Below are 12,462 nucleotides of genomic sequence, written 5' to 3'. Positions count from 1 at the left end.
AGCCAAGGGAATCCAAAACAGAAAGAGCAATGCTGGGCTATCATAACACTTGCTCTCAAATTAAACTATGGGACCACAGTCACAAAAACTGGAAGGAACAAGTACAAACCCAGGCATGGACAACAATGGAACGGAAGAACCAGAAATAACCCACCCCACCCCCCAGCTATAGACACCTGGGTTTCTTTGTATTTGTACTTCTTAAATTTTTGTTTGGAGCCAGGCAGTGGTGGCGCACGCCTTTTATTCCAGCACTCGGAAGGCAGAGGCAGGCGGATCTCTGAGTTCGGGGCCAGCCTGGTCTACAAGAGCTAGTTCCAGGACAAGACTCCAAAGCCACAGAGAAAGCCTGTCTCGAAAAACCAAAAGAGATAGATAGATGGATGGATGGATGGATGGATGGATACATACATACATAAATAGGATTTGGTTTGATCGTGTGTATATGTGTGGGTATGGTATAAATAAGTGTCTACGAGGGCAGACGTCAAAGGAGGCCAGAGGCATAGATTCCTCTGGATCTGGAGTTCCGGGCAGACAAGAGTACTTGCTGGTCTCACAGAAGACCATGGCTTGGTTTCCAGCAACCACAAGGCAGCTGCCTCAATTCAATCCCACGGGTTCTGGTGCCCTCTTCTGGCCTACACAGGTACCACATATGCACAAGATATGCATACAAACTTGCAAGCAACCGCATCAAAGCTTACTTTAAAAGAATCTTGGTCCTCGGCTCCTCCCTGCCTGCCTTTTCTTCTCTTCCTCTCTGGCTCTTTCTGCCCCTCTCACTTCTCTCCCGGCCCCTTCTAGGGGCCTCTGGCAGAACGCTGCTCCTCGTGTCTACAATAAAAGCCTTCTCAACCACACTAGGAGCCTCCTGCCCTCAAGGTCACTCTGACACTTCCTTCAGCAGGGAGTCAAAGGTTGGGGCTTACCAAGATTCGGCTGGGACACTGCCATGGACCTCTGTGGCACCGACGTGGATGTGATGGCAGGGTGGAGGTTCACATGATTCAGGGGCTGATTCATCGCCTTCCGAGGGTCTTGCCATGTGGTGATCTTTTCTATGTGACTAAAGGAAGGAACACAATGAATGACTTGTTAAACCATTGGTATTGTCATCAGCAGCATCACCAGCAACAGCACACCAGGGACACTGGCTCCTCCCCTTGGGTCGGCTTACAAGTGGCTGACACACCGCTTCTGGTTTTGGTTTTACCCAAGCCCTTTTGGCCGTGCATTCTGGTTGAGCTACGGCAGCGTACAACTTAACTCACAGAGCCTACACACATTGGCACCGACACCGCGGCTGCTTCCTGGCCCCCTCTGGTTCCACATTCACAGATAACCCTAGAAGGCAGTCCCCCAAAAGCTGGTCACATACTCTGCCCCCAAACCACATCACAGATCATTGTGGTTTACTTTTCAGCACCTGCCCCACTCCATCAAGCTCAACCTTTAGCGGGTAGGTGTGGGTGGGTGTGGGTGGGTGGATGGGTGGGTGGGTGTAATTTAAAGATGAGTAAATTCACACAGTGCCCCTACTTTGCTTTATAAACATAATCAGATCTTTCTATATCCATTAAAGACAACAAACCATGATTTTTCAAAACTGAATATTATCCCTTTGTTCTGGTCTTATAACCAGGTTTGCCTCTTCCTGGCAAGCCCTACTTAGACACTTCCTGAGATGCAAAAGGAAAGTGATTGCTGCTAAACACACCTGAATTTCAAATAACAAAGGTGTTCTTATCTTCAGTGTTAAGAAACTACAATAGCTATCTCTCTGGATTTATGCTAGGCCTAGAAATTTCCTTTCTGTAAAGTTGCTTTTAGTTTGGCGCCTGCCCCCACCCCCCTCTCCCTCCTTGGTTTTGTTTTTTCTTTCCTCCCAGTTAAATGCTTCTTCCAAGACTGGGATGTGTTACCATGGGAACTCTTTCATTGCCTAAAAGAGTGAAGACATGGACATTCTTCTAAGAGTTTCAAGTTGACTATGATTTTTAAAAAGTAAATAAACAATAATAAACCAAGGGCCAAGTGCCGGACATGGGGAGGGTTGGGGCCGGGGTGAAGTTTGATTACTGAATGTCAACCCCAGCAGATGTCATCTCAATCTTCAAAAAAAAAATGCAGCAGTGAAATGTTTCAAGGCTTGAATAAAATCAAGTCAGTCTCTGGGCAGAGGAGACTCATGTAGCCCCGGGGGGTTTCTTCACAAGCCATCAGAGTAAGGAACTAACGAGCAGAAATGAAGCTGATGCCAAAATGAAGTAAATTTCCTTTAGCAAAGTAATCAGAACTAAAGAAAGTACAGCTGTTCTTACGGGGCCAATCCTACTGTTTCCAGACTAGGAAGAAGACAGCTGGGGGGGGGGGGGGGGGGGCACTCAGCACATGAGGACCTCAAAGCTCCAGAACCCATGCAAGGCCTGACATAGTACTGTGTGTCTATTGTCACAGTGCTGGGAGGCAAGACAGGAAGCAAAGATGGGCCAATGCCTGTCATCTGGCTAAATTGGCCTACAGGGCAGCAAACAACCATGAGACCCGGGGTAAAGCAAAATAAAACAGCCTAAACCTCAAAACACCTGAGGTGGTCCTCTGACCACCACATGCTCTCAGGCAGCAAACGTAAAACCCTCTCTCTCTCTCTCTCTCTCTCTCCCTCTCTCTCTCTCTCTCTCTCACACACACACACACACTCACACTCACACTCACACACACACACACACTCAAGGAAGGCTTATCTTAGATAAGTACTTTCTGCTCTGGTACCATAAATCCTTCTCTGAGAAGTGTTCTAAGATACCAGCATCATAAATACTGATACTATCTGAGAACCCGCATCAGGGCCCAGTCTACCCCTGATAGGGAGATATACCCGTGTACTGGGTGTGTTGACAGAGATGGGTCACTGATGTCAGACATAGAGGGGCCAAGGTTAAAGATTACCATAGCAACTGGAATGCTCCATTCCCAGATGCTGAGCCCCACTCTCCCCACTTCTAAACAAGCAGCTGGTGGCTCATAAATGTGGTGGGACATAGTGGGGCCTGTGTAACAATGCTGTCATGCCAAGCGGTGGCTAAACCCCAATGCCTAAAGACCGTCAACAACGCTTTCCAGCTTCCCTTCCTTTGGAAAGAGGGCAGAGCCTCCTACCCGGACATTCTGCTGCATCCAGGATGATAGGTCTGACTCCAGCAAGGACTTACCCCAGGGCTTGAAGTCCTGGGATCCCCACAGTATCCTGGTAGCCACCACAGCCTGCCCTCCCAAATCTACAACCAGCCAATCACTTTTTAAGGAGCTTTGTTCCCAGCTCTGCTGATTGCGCCCTCCACGGCCTTCCATGACAGCAATAAAAGAGGAGCCTTGCTTGGGTGCGAGACAGGGAAGCTGAGCTGATATCGGGGAGACTGCTGTGCAGGGGTTGAGGATGAGTGGCTTTCTCCTCAAATAACAAAACTACTCATTTATTTAAAAAAAAAAAAAAAAAAAAAACTCCTCAGGGAGCTCTGAGTGGAGACGTCAACACTTTTGTAAACCACATTCTGTCCCAGTGTCAAAAGGCTGGACACCACTCCAGCCTACATGCAAACTCAGGGGCGACTGTACTGGTTACTGGTTAATGGTGGTGGCTCCAGGTTAGACTTGACTAATTTCTCCCCTGGTTTAAGCCATTTAGAGCCTTCAGCTTTGGTCCCCTCACCCACTCCCCAAACCCAAAGGATGCTGTTCATGCTTTCATTGCCCTGCCTCATCTCGGGTCCCTCTATATGGCTGAGTCACTTCCTTTCTCCTGTTTCTCAGTGTGAGCCTGCTGCCTGCCAGGACTGAGAGTTAGCTAGACTAATCCCCACTTCCCCACTACTCCCACACCTCCTTCCTGGCTGTATTCCCTGGCCAGCAGCGCTACTTTAAGAAAGGGCCTTCTATTTTTAAAGTATAATCTCCTGTGGAAGTTAACATCAACACATCTATATATTCATATATTCAATTTTCCTATACTTTAAATAGTCTATAAATACATGCCATCTTATTTTCAAATATGAAAAGGGAACAAAAACAGGGGGAACTAACCATATATGGTGACATAATCAGGTAATGGATTGACTGGTAGGGATTTTTGTTTGGTTTTTTGTTTTGCTGTGTTTTTCCTATTGAAGTACTTTTAACAGTGACTCTGAATTGTTTTCATAACCAGCCAAGGCTGAAATACTCATTGAAGGCACAAAAAAGGAACAAAGGGAAATTCATGCGCAAATATGTACATGACCTGGAAGATAAATTTCGGGGGATTTAAGGGCCAATCACACTCATTGTTACATGCTCCCCTCTAACACCTTTACACCCTCTCAGTCTGGGGACAGATTTCTTCCTTAATAGAATATAAGCTCTTTTCAGAATATAACAATATAAAAAATAGGAATGATTACAGGCACTTCATTTCGAATGAATTTAAAATCCTCACAGCATGGGTAAAGAATCTTCAAATATATAATTTTGGAACTGGTGCACGCCTTTAATTCCATCATTCCAAGAAGAGTCGGGCAGATCTCTTTAAATGCAAGGCCAGCCAAGGCTTTAAATTTAAGGCTACACAGAGAGACCCTGCCTCAAACAAAACAAGGCAAAAGCAAAACAAAAGGTTTCCCACTCATCTTCACGCAGTCCAAAGGGGGTAAATGGAACTGGTCTCTTGGCCCCATGCTCCCGTTCCTAAGAGGAAGGAAAACTTTTCTTGACAACCAAAAATGTTTTCCATAGACTTAAAACAAAATCCCTACAAAGGTTTTCCCATGAAGGGCCTTGAATAGGGAGGTGGTCACAATAAATACAAAGGAGTGGCCTTTCTCCTTCCTTTAAAGGCCAACTCCAGTAGCAGGCTTCAAACTCCAGCAGAAGTTTGCTCCACAATTGGCCGGCCCTGAGTGAGCTGCAGCTCCAGGGACCTGGGCTTTGCCAACAGACCGGAAATACCAGCTCACTGGCCTCTGAGAAGATTCTTGACTGGAAAGGATGGCTTCTGGAAAACTGATGTATCAAATAATCTTTCCTCGTGGATTACCACTTTCTGCCATAAAGACGAACGCCATTTTAATTACTAGATAAATTCTGTGGGGTAAAGATTAACTGTAATAGAGAGAGAAGGCAAGCTACCCAGCCTCAGATTACCCCTCGGGTGCAAGCCTAGCCCTACCTATCAGCAGCCTGGGGCACTGTCGCTGCCTATGCTTTTCTCCCCTCAAGCACTGCTTTGTCCTTTAAGAGCCTTTTGTCTTGTTAGCCTCTACAAGTCAGAGTTTTCTTTCTCTCATGTATAGTGTGGCTGTGTGTGTGTGTGTGTGTGTGTGTGTGTGTGTGTGTGTGTGTATGTGTTCGTTCCCATGTGTGGGCATGCTCAAATGCACACGTACACGCAGAGGGGGGCCTTGGATTGACTTCAGACGTCTTCCTCATTTACATTCCACTCTTCTTCACACAGAGCAGTTCAGTGAGTCTAGGGAGCCGGCCTAACTAGGCAGCTTGCTCTGGAGCTCCCTCTTTCCTTCTCCAAACGAGGCAAGGCCGTGGGTCCCGTCCATACTCTTGCTGGCTTAGCTTTCCCTCTCCCCTTCTATCCTCTTCCTTGAACAAAACTCATCCTCTATCCGGCTTAGACTCATATCCCAAGTACAAAGAGCATCCAAGTCACCCTTGGGAACAGGTCTCCAAAGCCACCCTCATACAGGGCTCTCCAAAGCCACTGCGGCCACTTTAACCTATCACCAGGCTCTCGACGAGCCAAAAAGATCCGTCTTGAAATCACAATATACCTGGGAACCTGAACTTTAATACTAGCACAGATCCTGTGTCACCAAACAGGATAAGTCTTGAACCCACCCACGACTTGGCATCCACAGCCAAGGAGAAACACAAAACAAGCAAGCAAAACCCCTATCTCAAATAGGCAAGCACAAGTAAAGCAGGTCGGTTCTCGGCATCTGAGACTATCAAAGTCACTTAACAGGTTTCATGATTTCATGACCGGGATTCCCAAGTTCCCTTTCTTAGCAAGCACAGGAAAAGCAAGCAGCTCCTGTCTCAAGCTCAAGGCTGACAAAATTTACTCAGCCAACCATAGATTATACGCCTATTATGCATGATGCATGCACTGGGCAGGATAAAAATGAAAAAGCATCTTAGAAATATAAAACCTTGACTAGTAGCAGGAGAGGGAGTGGGAGAGGGGGAGGAGAGAGAGAGAGAGAGAGAGAGAGAGAGAGAGAGAGAGAATGAATATGAATCATCCAACTTCTTACTGGCTGGAGCTTTTGGAAGAATTGACCTACCAATCCTTGCCCTAGTATACACTTAGCTTTATGGAAGGAAGTCACACAACAAAGACTTTTTGAAGTAGAGAAAGCCTGTGTGGTATGTTTTGTATTGCTGGAAGCATATAATGATACAAAAATAGGAATGACCACAAGTCCCCTTGTCTTTTTACTGCCCTATTCCTGCCCCCCCCCCTCTTTACTATATCAGAGTTTCCTATTACAATCAGAACCAGATCTCCACCATCACGGGGTTTAGAGGGCCTTCCCCTGCCTCTTTACCCACCCCGACCAAGTAAAGCACATAAATAGAACTGTACCAATGAGATGGGAATTTAAAGGCAAACTGAGGCTCAGAAGTCAATCGTAACTGTTATTTTGATGAAGTTCCTCTTTAACCTCTTCCTTGAAATGCTAGCTTTTCTAATGACCACGGAACAAACTGCATGGCACACGGAAGGCGTTAAAAAAAAAAAAATCTTGCAATCCCCATGACATTATAAGTCCAATTTAGAGTATAGATAAATTTGATTCACTGGGCCAGTTCACCACTCTCTTAAGACTATACAACAAGTATGTATTAAAGGCAATTACCACCATGCCTGGAGGTGCACACCTGTAATCCCAGTTCTTGGGAGGCAGAGATGGGTGGATCTCAGTGAGTTCTAGGCCAGCCTGGTCTATGTAGTGAGTTCCTGGACAACCAGGGCTCATAATGAGATCCTGTCTCAAAATAAACAAACGAAGGTAATCACTTTAAACACTGCTAAGTAAAATAGCTTGGCAAACTGCGTTCTGTGGACAGACACAATTAGACTCAGTCTCAGTAAGGTTCAAAATGAAAACTGAAACAGATTTGAATGAGGCATATAAATTGTCCGAAATGGTTGGCCAAGTGAATTGGACTCATTAGAAGTAGGCAACAGATTCCATGTCAATTTTTAAGCCTGTAGCAGACAGCAAGGCATGACTTAAAGTTTGAAGAGTCTTCCTCATTACAACACAAATCTGCAGTTTCTAGTTTACTTTTCGGAGACAAACATTACCCATCCTCCAGCTAATTCAACATTCTCGCAAAGCATTCTGACTTAAATTTCAAGACTTGGGAAACAGCAAAACATTCTATATCAGTTCTGGCACTATCTTCTGTTTTGTTTTCTGGCGATGAGATTTCCCTCTTCTGACACCAAAGACGGTGTCTTATAACCTTAAGAAGAAAGGTGGCGGCCATGATCACTAACTAATTCTCCCAGGCCCAAGAGCATACTTCTTCCTCTGCTGCCGGAATGGCATAGAAGTGGATGACAGGGGGAGTCCATGGCAGAAGCTTCCACCACTATGGAGATACTCAGCTCACGGCTCACGGCTCAGACAGTCAGCTGGTTCTAGTCCTGTTCACAACAGGGAGACCAGACACCTGCCCTCTGCTCAAGCATTGCCTTCTTCACTGGCGGGAAGTTCGCTTTTGAGGTTAAACACACTGACCACCAGAAAGCCAGCATCGCTACCTCACAGGATGAACAGGTGCACAGCTCATGTGATTCTGTATTTCTCAAGTAACCACTCTCCCTCCTCCGTTCATTCTTCTTGTTTTCACGCCCATTGATCCTTTGTCCCTGAGCAGCTTTCATTAACTACATATAGCCAGTGCCAGTCCTCCCAACCTCCCAAATCCGAAGGCCACCACCCTTGCTAACCTAGGACACACGACCCATGGAGACAAAAGCCTAACTTCAGATGCGCACAGCCGACCAATCCAGTATTGAAAAGGTTCCCCCATCCACATCCCAAAGCTGTAAAAATTGACTTTGGGCCATACATTAAACTTTTCCGGTTCACACCACAGAAATTGGTGGTGGGCATTCACCTCCTGAAACCGCGAGGAACTTGTGGTTCAAAGGTGCCAGCCCAATTTTCACTGCAGCAGACGGCTGTAGGCTACGACACAGGGGTGCCGGCTCGTTCACGGATAGGGGGATTTTTAAGATCTTCTAGCAAAAGACGATGATATAAAAACCAGACGCATTGTTTTGGGGCCTGCTTCCGGCCTCCACCATTTGCTTTCCACTTCCAAAATTTTCAGAGCTGTCTGGAATTCTAAATGGCGGGGACTGTATTTTTAACAACCGTGGCTCTAATCCTCGACTTCCATCCCAGCCTTGCCAAGAAGCTACTGGTTTAACTTAGTAGCATCAGGTGCGAACAGGCCTTGCACCAGGGCCAGCTGTGCTGATCTGGCTACCTCATTTTTTTTTTTTTCCTACTGAGCTCCACTTACTTTCCTTCAATTCATTCCCTCTGAAGCTACTCAGCAGGGGCAAAAGTGAGTCAGAAGTGAGACACAGTGGCTGTCAGCACAGGAAAGCAGTGAGAGCCAACTGGGGGCCAGGCTAGCTTAATATCTGTGGTTCCTGAAAGAGTTTATTTACCAGTGTTTTGTGCTCAGGACAGGAAAGAAAAACACGATGAATGTGTTTGTCTCAGTCAAAACTACTTTGGGAAATGGCTCATCAATCCAGCCCTACGGTGTGACTCATGGCCCTGTCTTCAGCCACAGTGGAGAGATAGGCCATCACCTGTTCTAGCCCCCAGTATCACCAAGGGCGGGCAAATCTGACTTTGTAAAGTAAGTAGAGCCAAATTCTTGCTTGATCTCATTTTTCCTAACCCCTAAGAGGACAAGGAAAAGCCTGGTGTGGTTTTTCTTTTTTGTTTTGTTTTTTGTTTTTTTTTTTTTCTGATTGATTCAAGCCACGAAGCCCATGGAAGGAGATTGGCTACAAAAACAACTTCATTATAAACAACCTGGCGATGGTGGCACCAGCCTGTAATCCCAGCACTAGGGAGGCAGAGGCAGATATAGACAGACAAGGCAGATACAGACAGACAGACAGACGAAGTAAATAGCCACCATTTTCCTTCTCTTCTCATGTTGAGATTAATAATGTTATTAAAAGATGCATCAAGCACTGTTTAGGCTCTACTGTTGGGACTCAATCAGAATGTAGAATGTATTTCACCCCATTTTCTTATTTCTAGATGTCTAAAAAGACAACTATAAAATACATATTGGGTATTTGTATTCTCACAGACAAAAACATGGAATGAAAAAGTGCTGGAAAATATTTTAAGGTGTGTTGCTTTTATTTATGCTACATTTGTTTCTCTATGAAACTGTTGTACTTTGCCTGTCTAAAACACCCGAGGGTCTAATAAAGAGATGAATGGCCAATAGCAAGGCAGGAACAAGGACAGGCAGGGCTGGCAGGTAGAGAGAATAAATAGGAAAGACGAGGAAGAGAACAAGGAAAGGAGAACATCAGGGGCCAGCCACCCAGCTATACAGCAAGTCATGGAGAAAGGAGTAAAGAAAGGTATAGAGAAATAGAGGAAGATAAAAGCCCAGAGGCAAAAGGTAGTCAGGATAACTTAAGAAAAGCTGACAAGAAACAAGCCAAGCTTAAGAATAAGCCGGTATGTGACGTATTTTGGAGCTGGGTAGTGGATTCCTCAGAAAGCAAAAGAGTAAAACATCACACAACAAAAAAGACAAGTGGAGAAAAGATGAAGTCATCATCTATAGGAACTGGAAAGTTTTCATTCAATGAACAGTAGTGCTGTGTCTTCTTATAGGGATTCAACTGCAGAATCAGTGTGGGGTTGAAGACAAACACACAGCATTGAGCTCTGTCCCAATCCATGTTGTGAACATGCCGAGTATAGAGGAAATTACCACTGAAAATTCTACTAAGGTTTAGTGCATAACATATGCAGTATGTTCAATGCAGCCAGCTCCTCCAATGCAGCCAGCTCCTCCACTGCAGCCAGCTCCTCCTTTCCAGGGTGAGGAAACATGCTGTTTCTATGGCCCAGCTTAGAGGAAGCTCTTCTACACCCAACACACACATATGTTGAGATTTGCTAGGCATGGAGCAGTGTCATTTAAATGCCTGCATGCTGCTGAGTGCCTCCAGTGTGTGGGCCCGCAAAAGGTCGGTAAGCCAGGGGTGGGGCTGTGGTAGGAGGAAAAATAAGAGATCACAGGGGGCTAAGAGCTATTGTTTTTAATTACAATGGTGCGGAGCCTGACATTCTGTCTCAATAGCTTCTTGTTTGACACACACCAACCACGCTGCCTACATCCGACATCTGCAAAGCAGCTCAGTGTGTTTTAAAGCCACTTGACTACGATCAACGCTCAAATACTTTGAAAACTGTTTTTCCAGGCTCTCTGTGTCTGACACATGTTTCTCCGTGCTGTTTTTCCAGTTGTTCTTAAATGGGACAGCCACTGACCCAACGCTTGGCTGCTCTCAAGTCACTCCAGATATCCAATGTCTCCAAGCTGGGCTGCGCCTACCCTCCTCTCCCTTCTACTGGGCCAAAAGAAGTAAATGCCACTTGGCCAGAAGATGAGGGCAAAGCTATTTCCAGGCAGGAGAACAGGACTTAATGGAGAATTAATGTTCTGGAGATTAACGAAGGAAAAACAACAACTGAAGGCTGGCAGCTCTTACCCGGCCTGTGCTTCATTCAGCCAACCGAACGCGTTCTGAAAAGCCCAAGTTAAATTTCAGGAGTAGGGTACTGAACGAATGACCCCACAGAAGTCCCTGCCCCTTCTTGTCCTTCCTGCTCTCCAGGAAGCAGGCCACAGAGAGACACACCTCTATCTCCTCTGTACCCTTCCCCCATGACAAACAAACTCCTTTGTTGGGGCACAGGACCCCAGAAGTTTCGGGATCTGCCCTCTGGACTCACATCTGCACGAGCAATGATTTTCCGTTAGTGAGCCCGTCCCTTTGTGTTCGCTTTGGTTTCTTTTCTCCTTTAATTCTAGGAAGATGAGCCACAGCTCTGGCTGTCTGACCCACTTTCTCCTCCTGTTTTCAAGGCAGAAGACAACACGAACCGACAACAGAGGGGCTGGCACGAACCCCAGAGTCTGGAGAGAGGCTCAACGGGCTTTTCACGGCCACGAGACCATTTTGTAAGGAGCAACTAGAAGGGGCAAAGACAAATGCCAGCACACTGAAATGAAGACGCTAGACTTCTGAGGCAGGGATCGTGCCACTAAGGTTTTGAAAGCGACTGGAGGTACATGGGCCAAACCCAGGCCATGTGCGTGCCTGGCCAACATATGCTTCATGACTCAATTCAGTACAGAGTGTTTGGAGTTTTTATTTTGTTTTATTTTCCAGTATTTGGAAACAGGGTTTCTCTGTGTAGCTCTGGCTGTCCTGGAAGTCACTCTGTAGACCAAACGGGCTTTGAACTCACAGAGATCCGCCTGTCTCTGCCTCCTGAGTACTGGGATAAAAGGCCCGTGCCGCGGCCACCACCAGGCCGACAGTGATTTTTAACACATGCCTTGGCATCTTTGGTGGAAAGCAGCAAAGTGAGCTGTCGCTAATTAGGAGGTCACTGCCACTTCACCTATCACCTCCAAGCCTTGGTCTCCTCCAACAGGGCACAAGCGCATCTCTTGAGTAGTTCTGTTTTGAGTATTTCTCATTTAACAGAAACAGTAATGCCAGGAACCAAGTACATGCTAACACTATTATTTCTCATCCTTTCCCTTATGAAAATCTATCTACACTGTCTACTTAAAGAGATCTCAGTAATAGAATGCAAAAAGAATATGGAAAGGAGGGAGAAGAAAAGAAGAAATCTGCAAATACTCTAGATTAGATTACCAAAGAACCTGAGAAATGGAAGAAAATAAAAGTGGGCGTTGATTTATTGTAAAACCTATAAATTTCAATAGTCAAGGTATCTAATGACAAAGATAATCCTTTGAAATTAGCATGCCAGACGTTAGATATCATGGCATTTCCCAACAAAGTACATTTTAGGGACTTCTCCCTCACTTCTCCATCTACCTTAGATCTGAGCCCCCTAACACCCCTCACGAGTCTTTTTTTTTTTCTCATTTTCCATGCATGCTTGGCATCATTTTCCAAACACCCCTTTACATATACATTTACACGCTGCTGCTGGCTAGGATCTATGCATGAAAGAAAACATGACTTCTGTCATTTGGATTTGGGTCCCATCTCCTAGTGTAATTATTTTCCAGGTGCATCTGTTTTCCCACCAATTCCATGGTCTCATTTTTCTATACACATAAACACCTGTTGATGGG

The 12,462-nt window shown here is 45.7% G+C and overlaps 1 protein-coding gene across 1 annotated transcript in view; it reads right to left on the bottom strand.

Moving 5' to 3' along the window:
- The window catches only part of Wwtr1 (WW domain containing transcription regulator 1), a 114,028-nt gene that overhangs the window by 39,238 nt on the left and 62,328 nt on the right, over window positions 1-12,462 (bottom strand). The window contains exon 3 of the mRNA XM_041659205.1: window positions 933-1,069. Within this exon, the coding sequence (XP_041515139.1) occupies window positions 933-1,069 (137 nt within the window). The remainder of the gene's footprint in view (window positions 1-932; window positions 1,070-12,462) is intronic.

Source organism: Microtus oregoni, unplaced genomic scaffold (genome assembly GCF_018167655.1).
Source record: "Microtus oregoni isolate MIOR12 unplaced genomic scaffold, Mior012 000010F_ref0000083, whole genome shotgun sequence".
Lineage (NCBI taxonomy): Eukaryota > Metazoa > Chordata > Mammalia > Rodentia > Cricetidae > Microtus > Microtus oregoni.
Note: the sequence above shows the minus strand (reverse complement) of the source record. Positions and strands in the feature narration are given on the sequence as shown.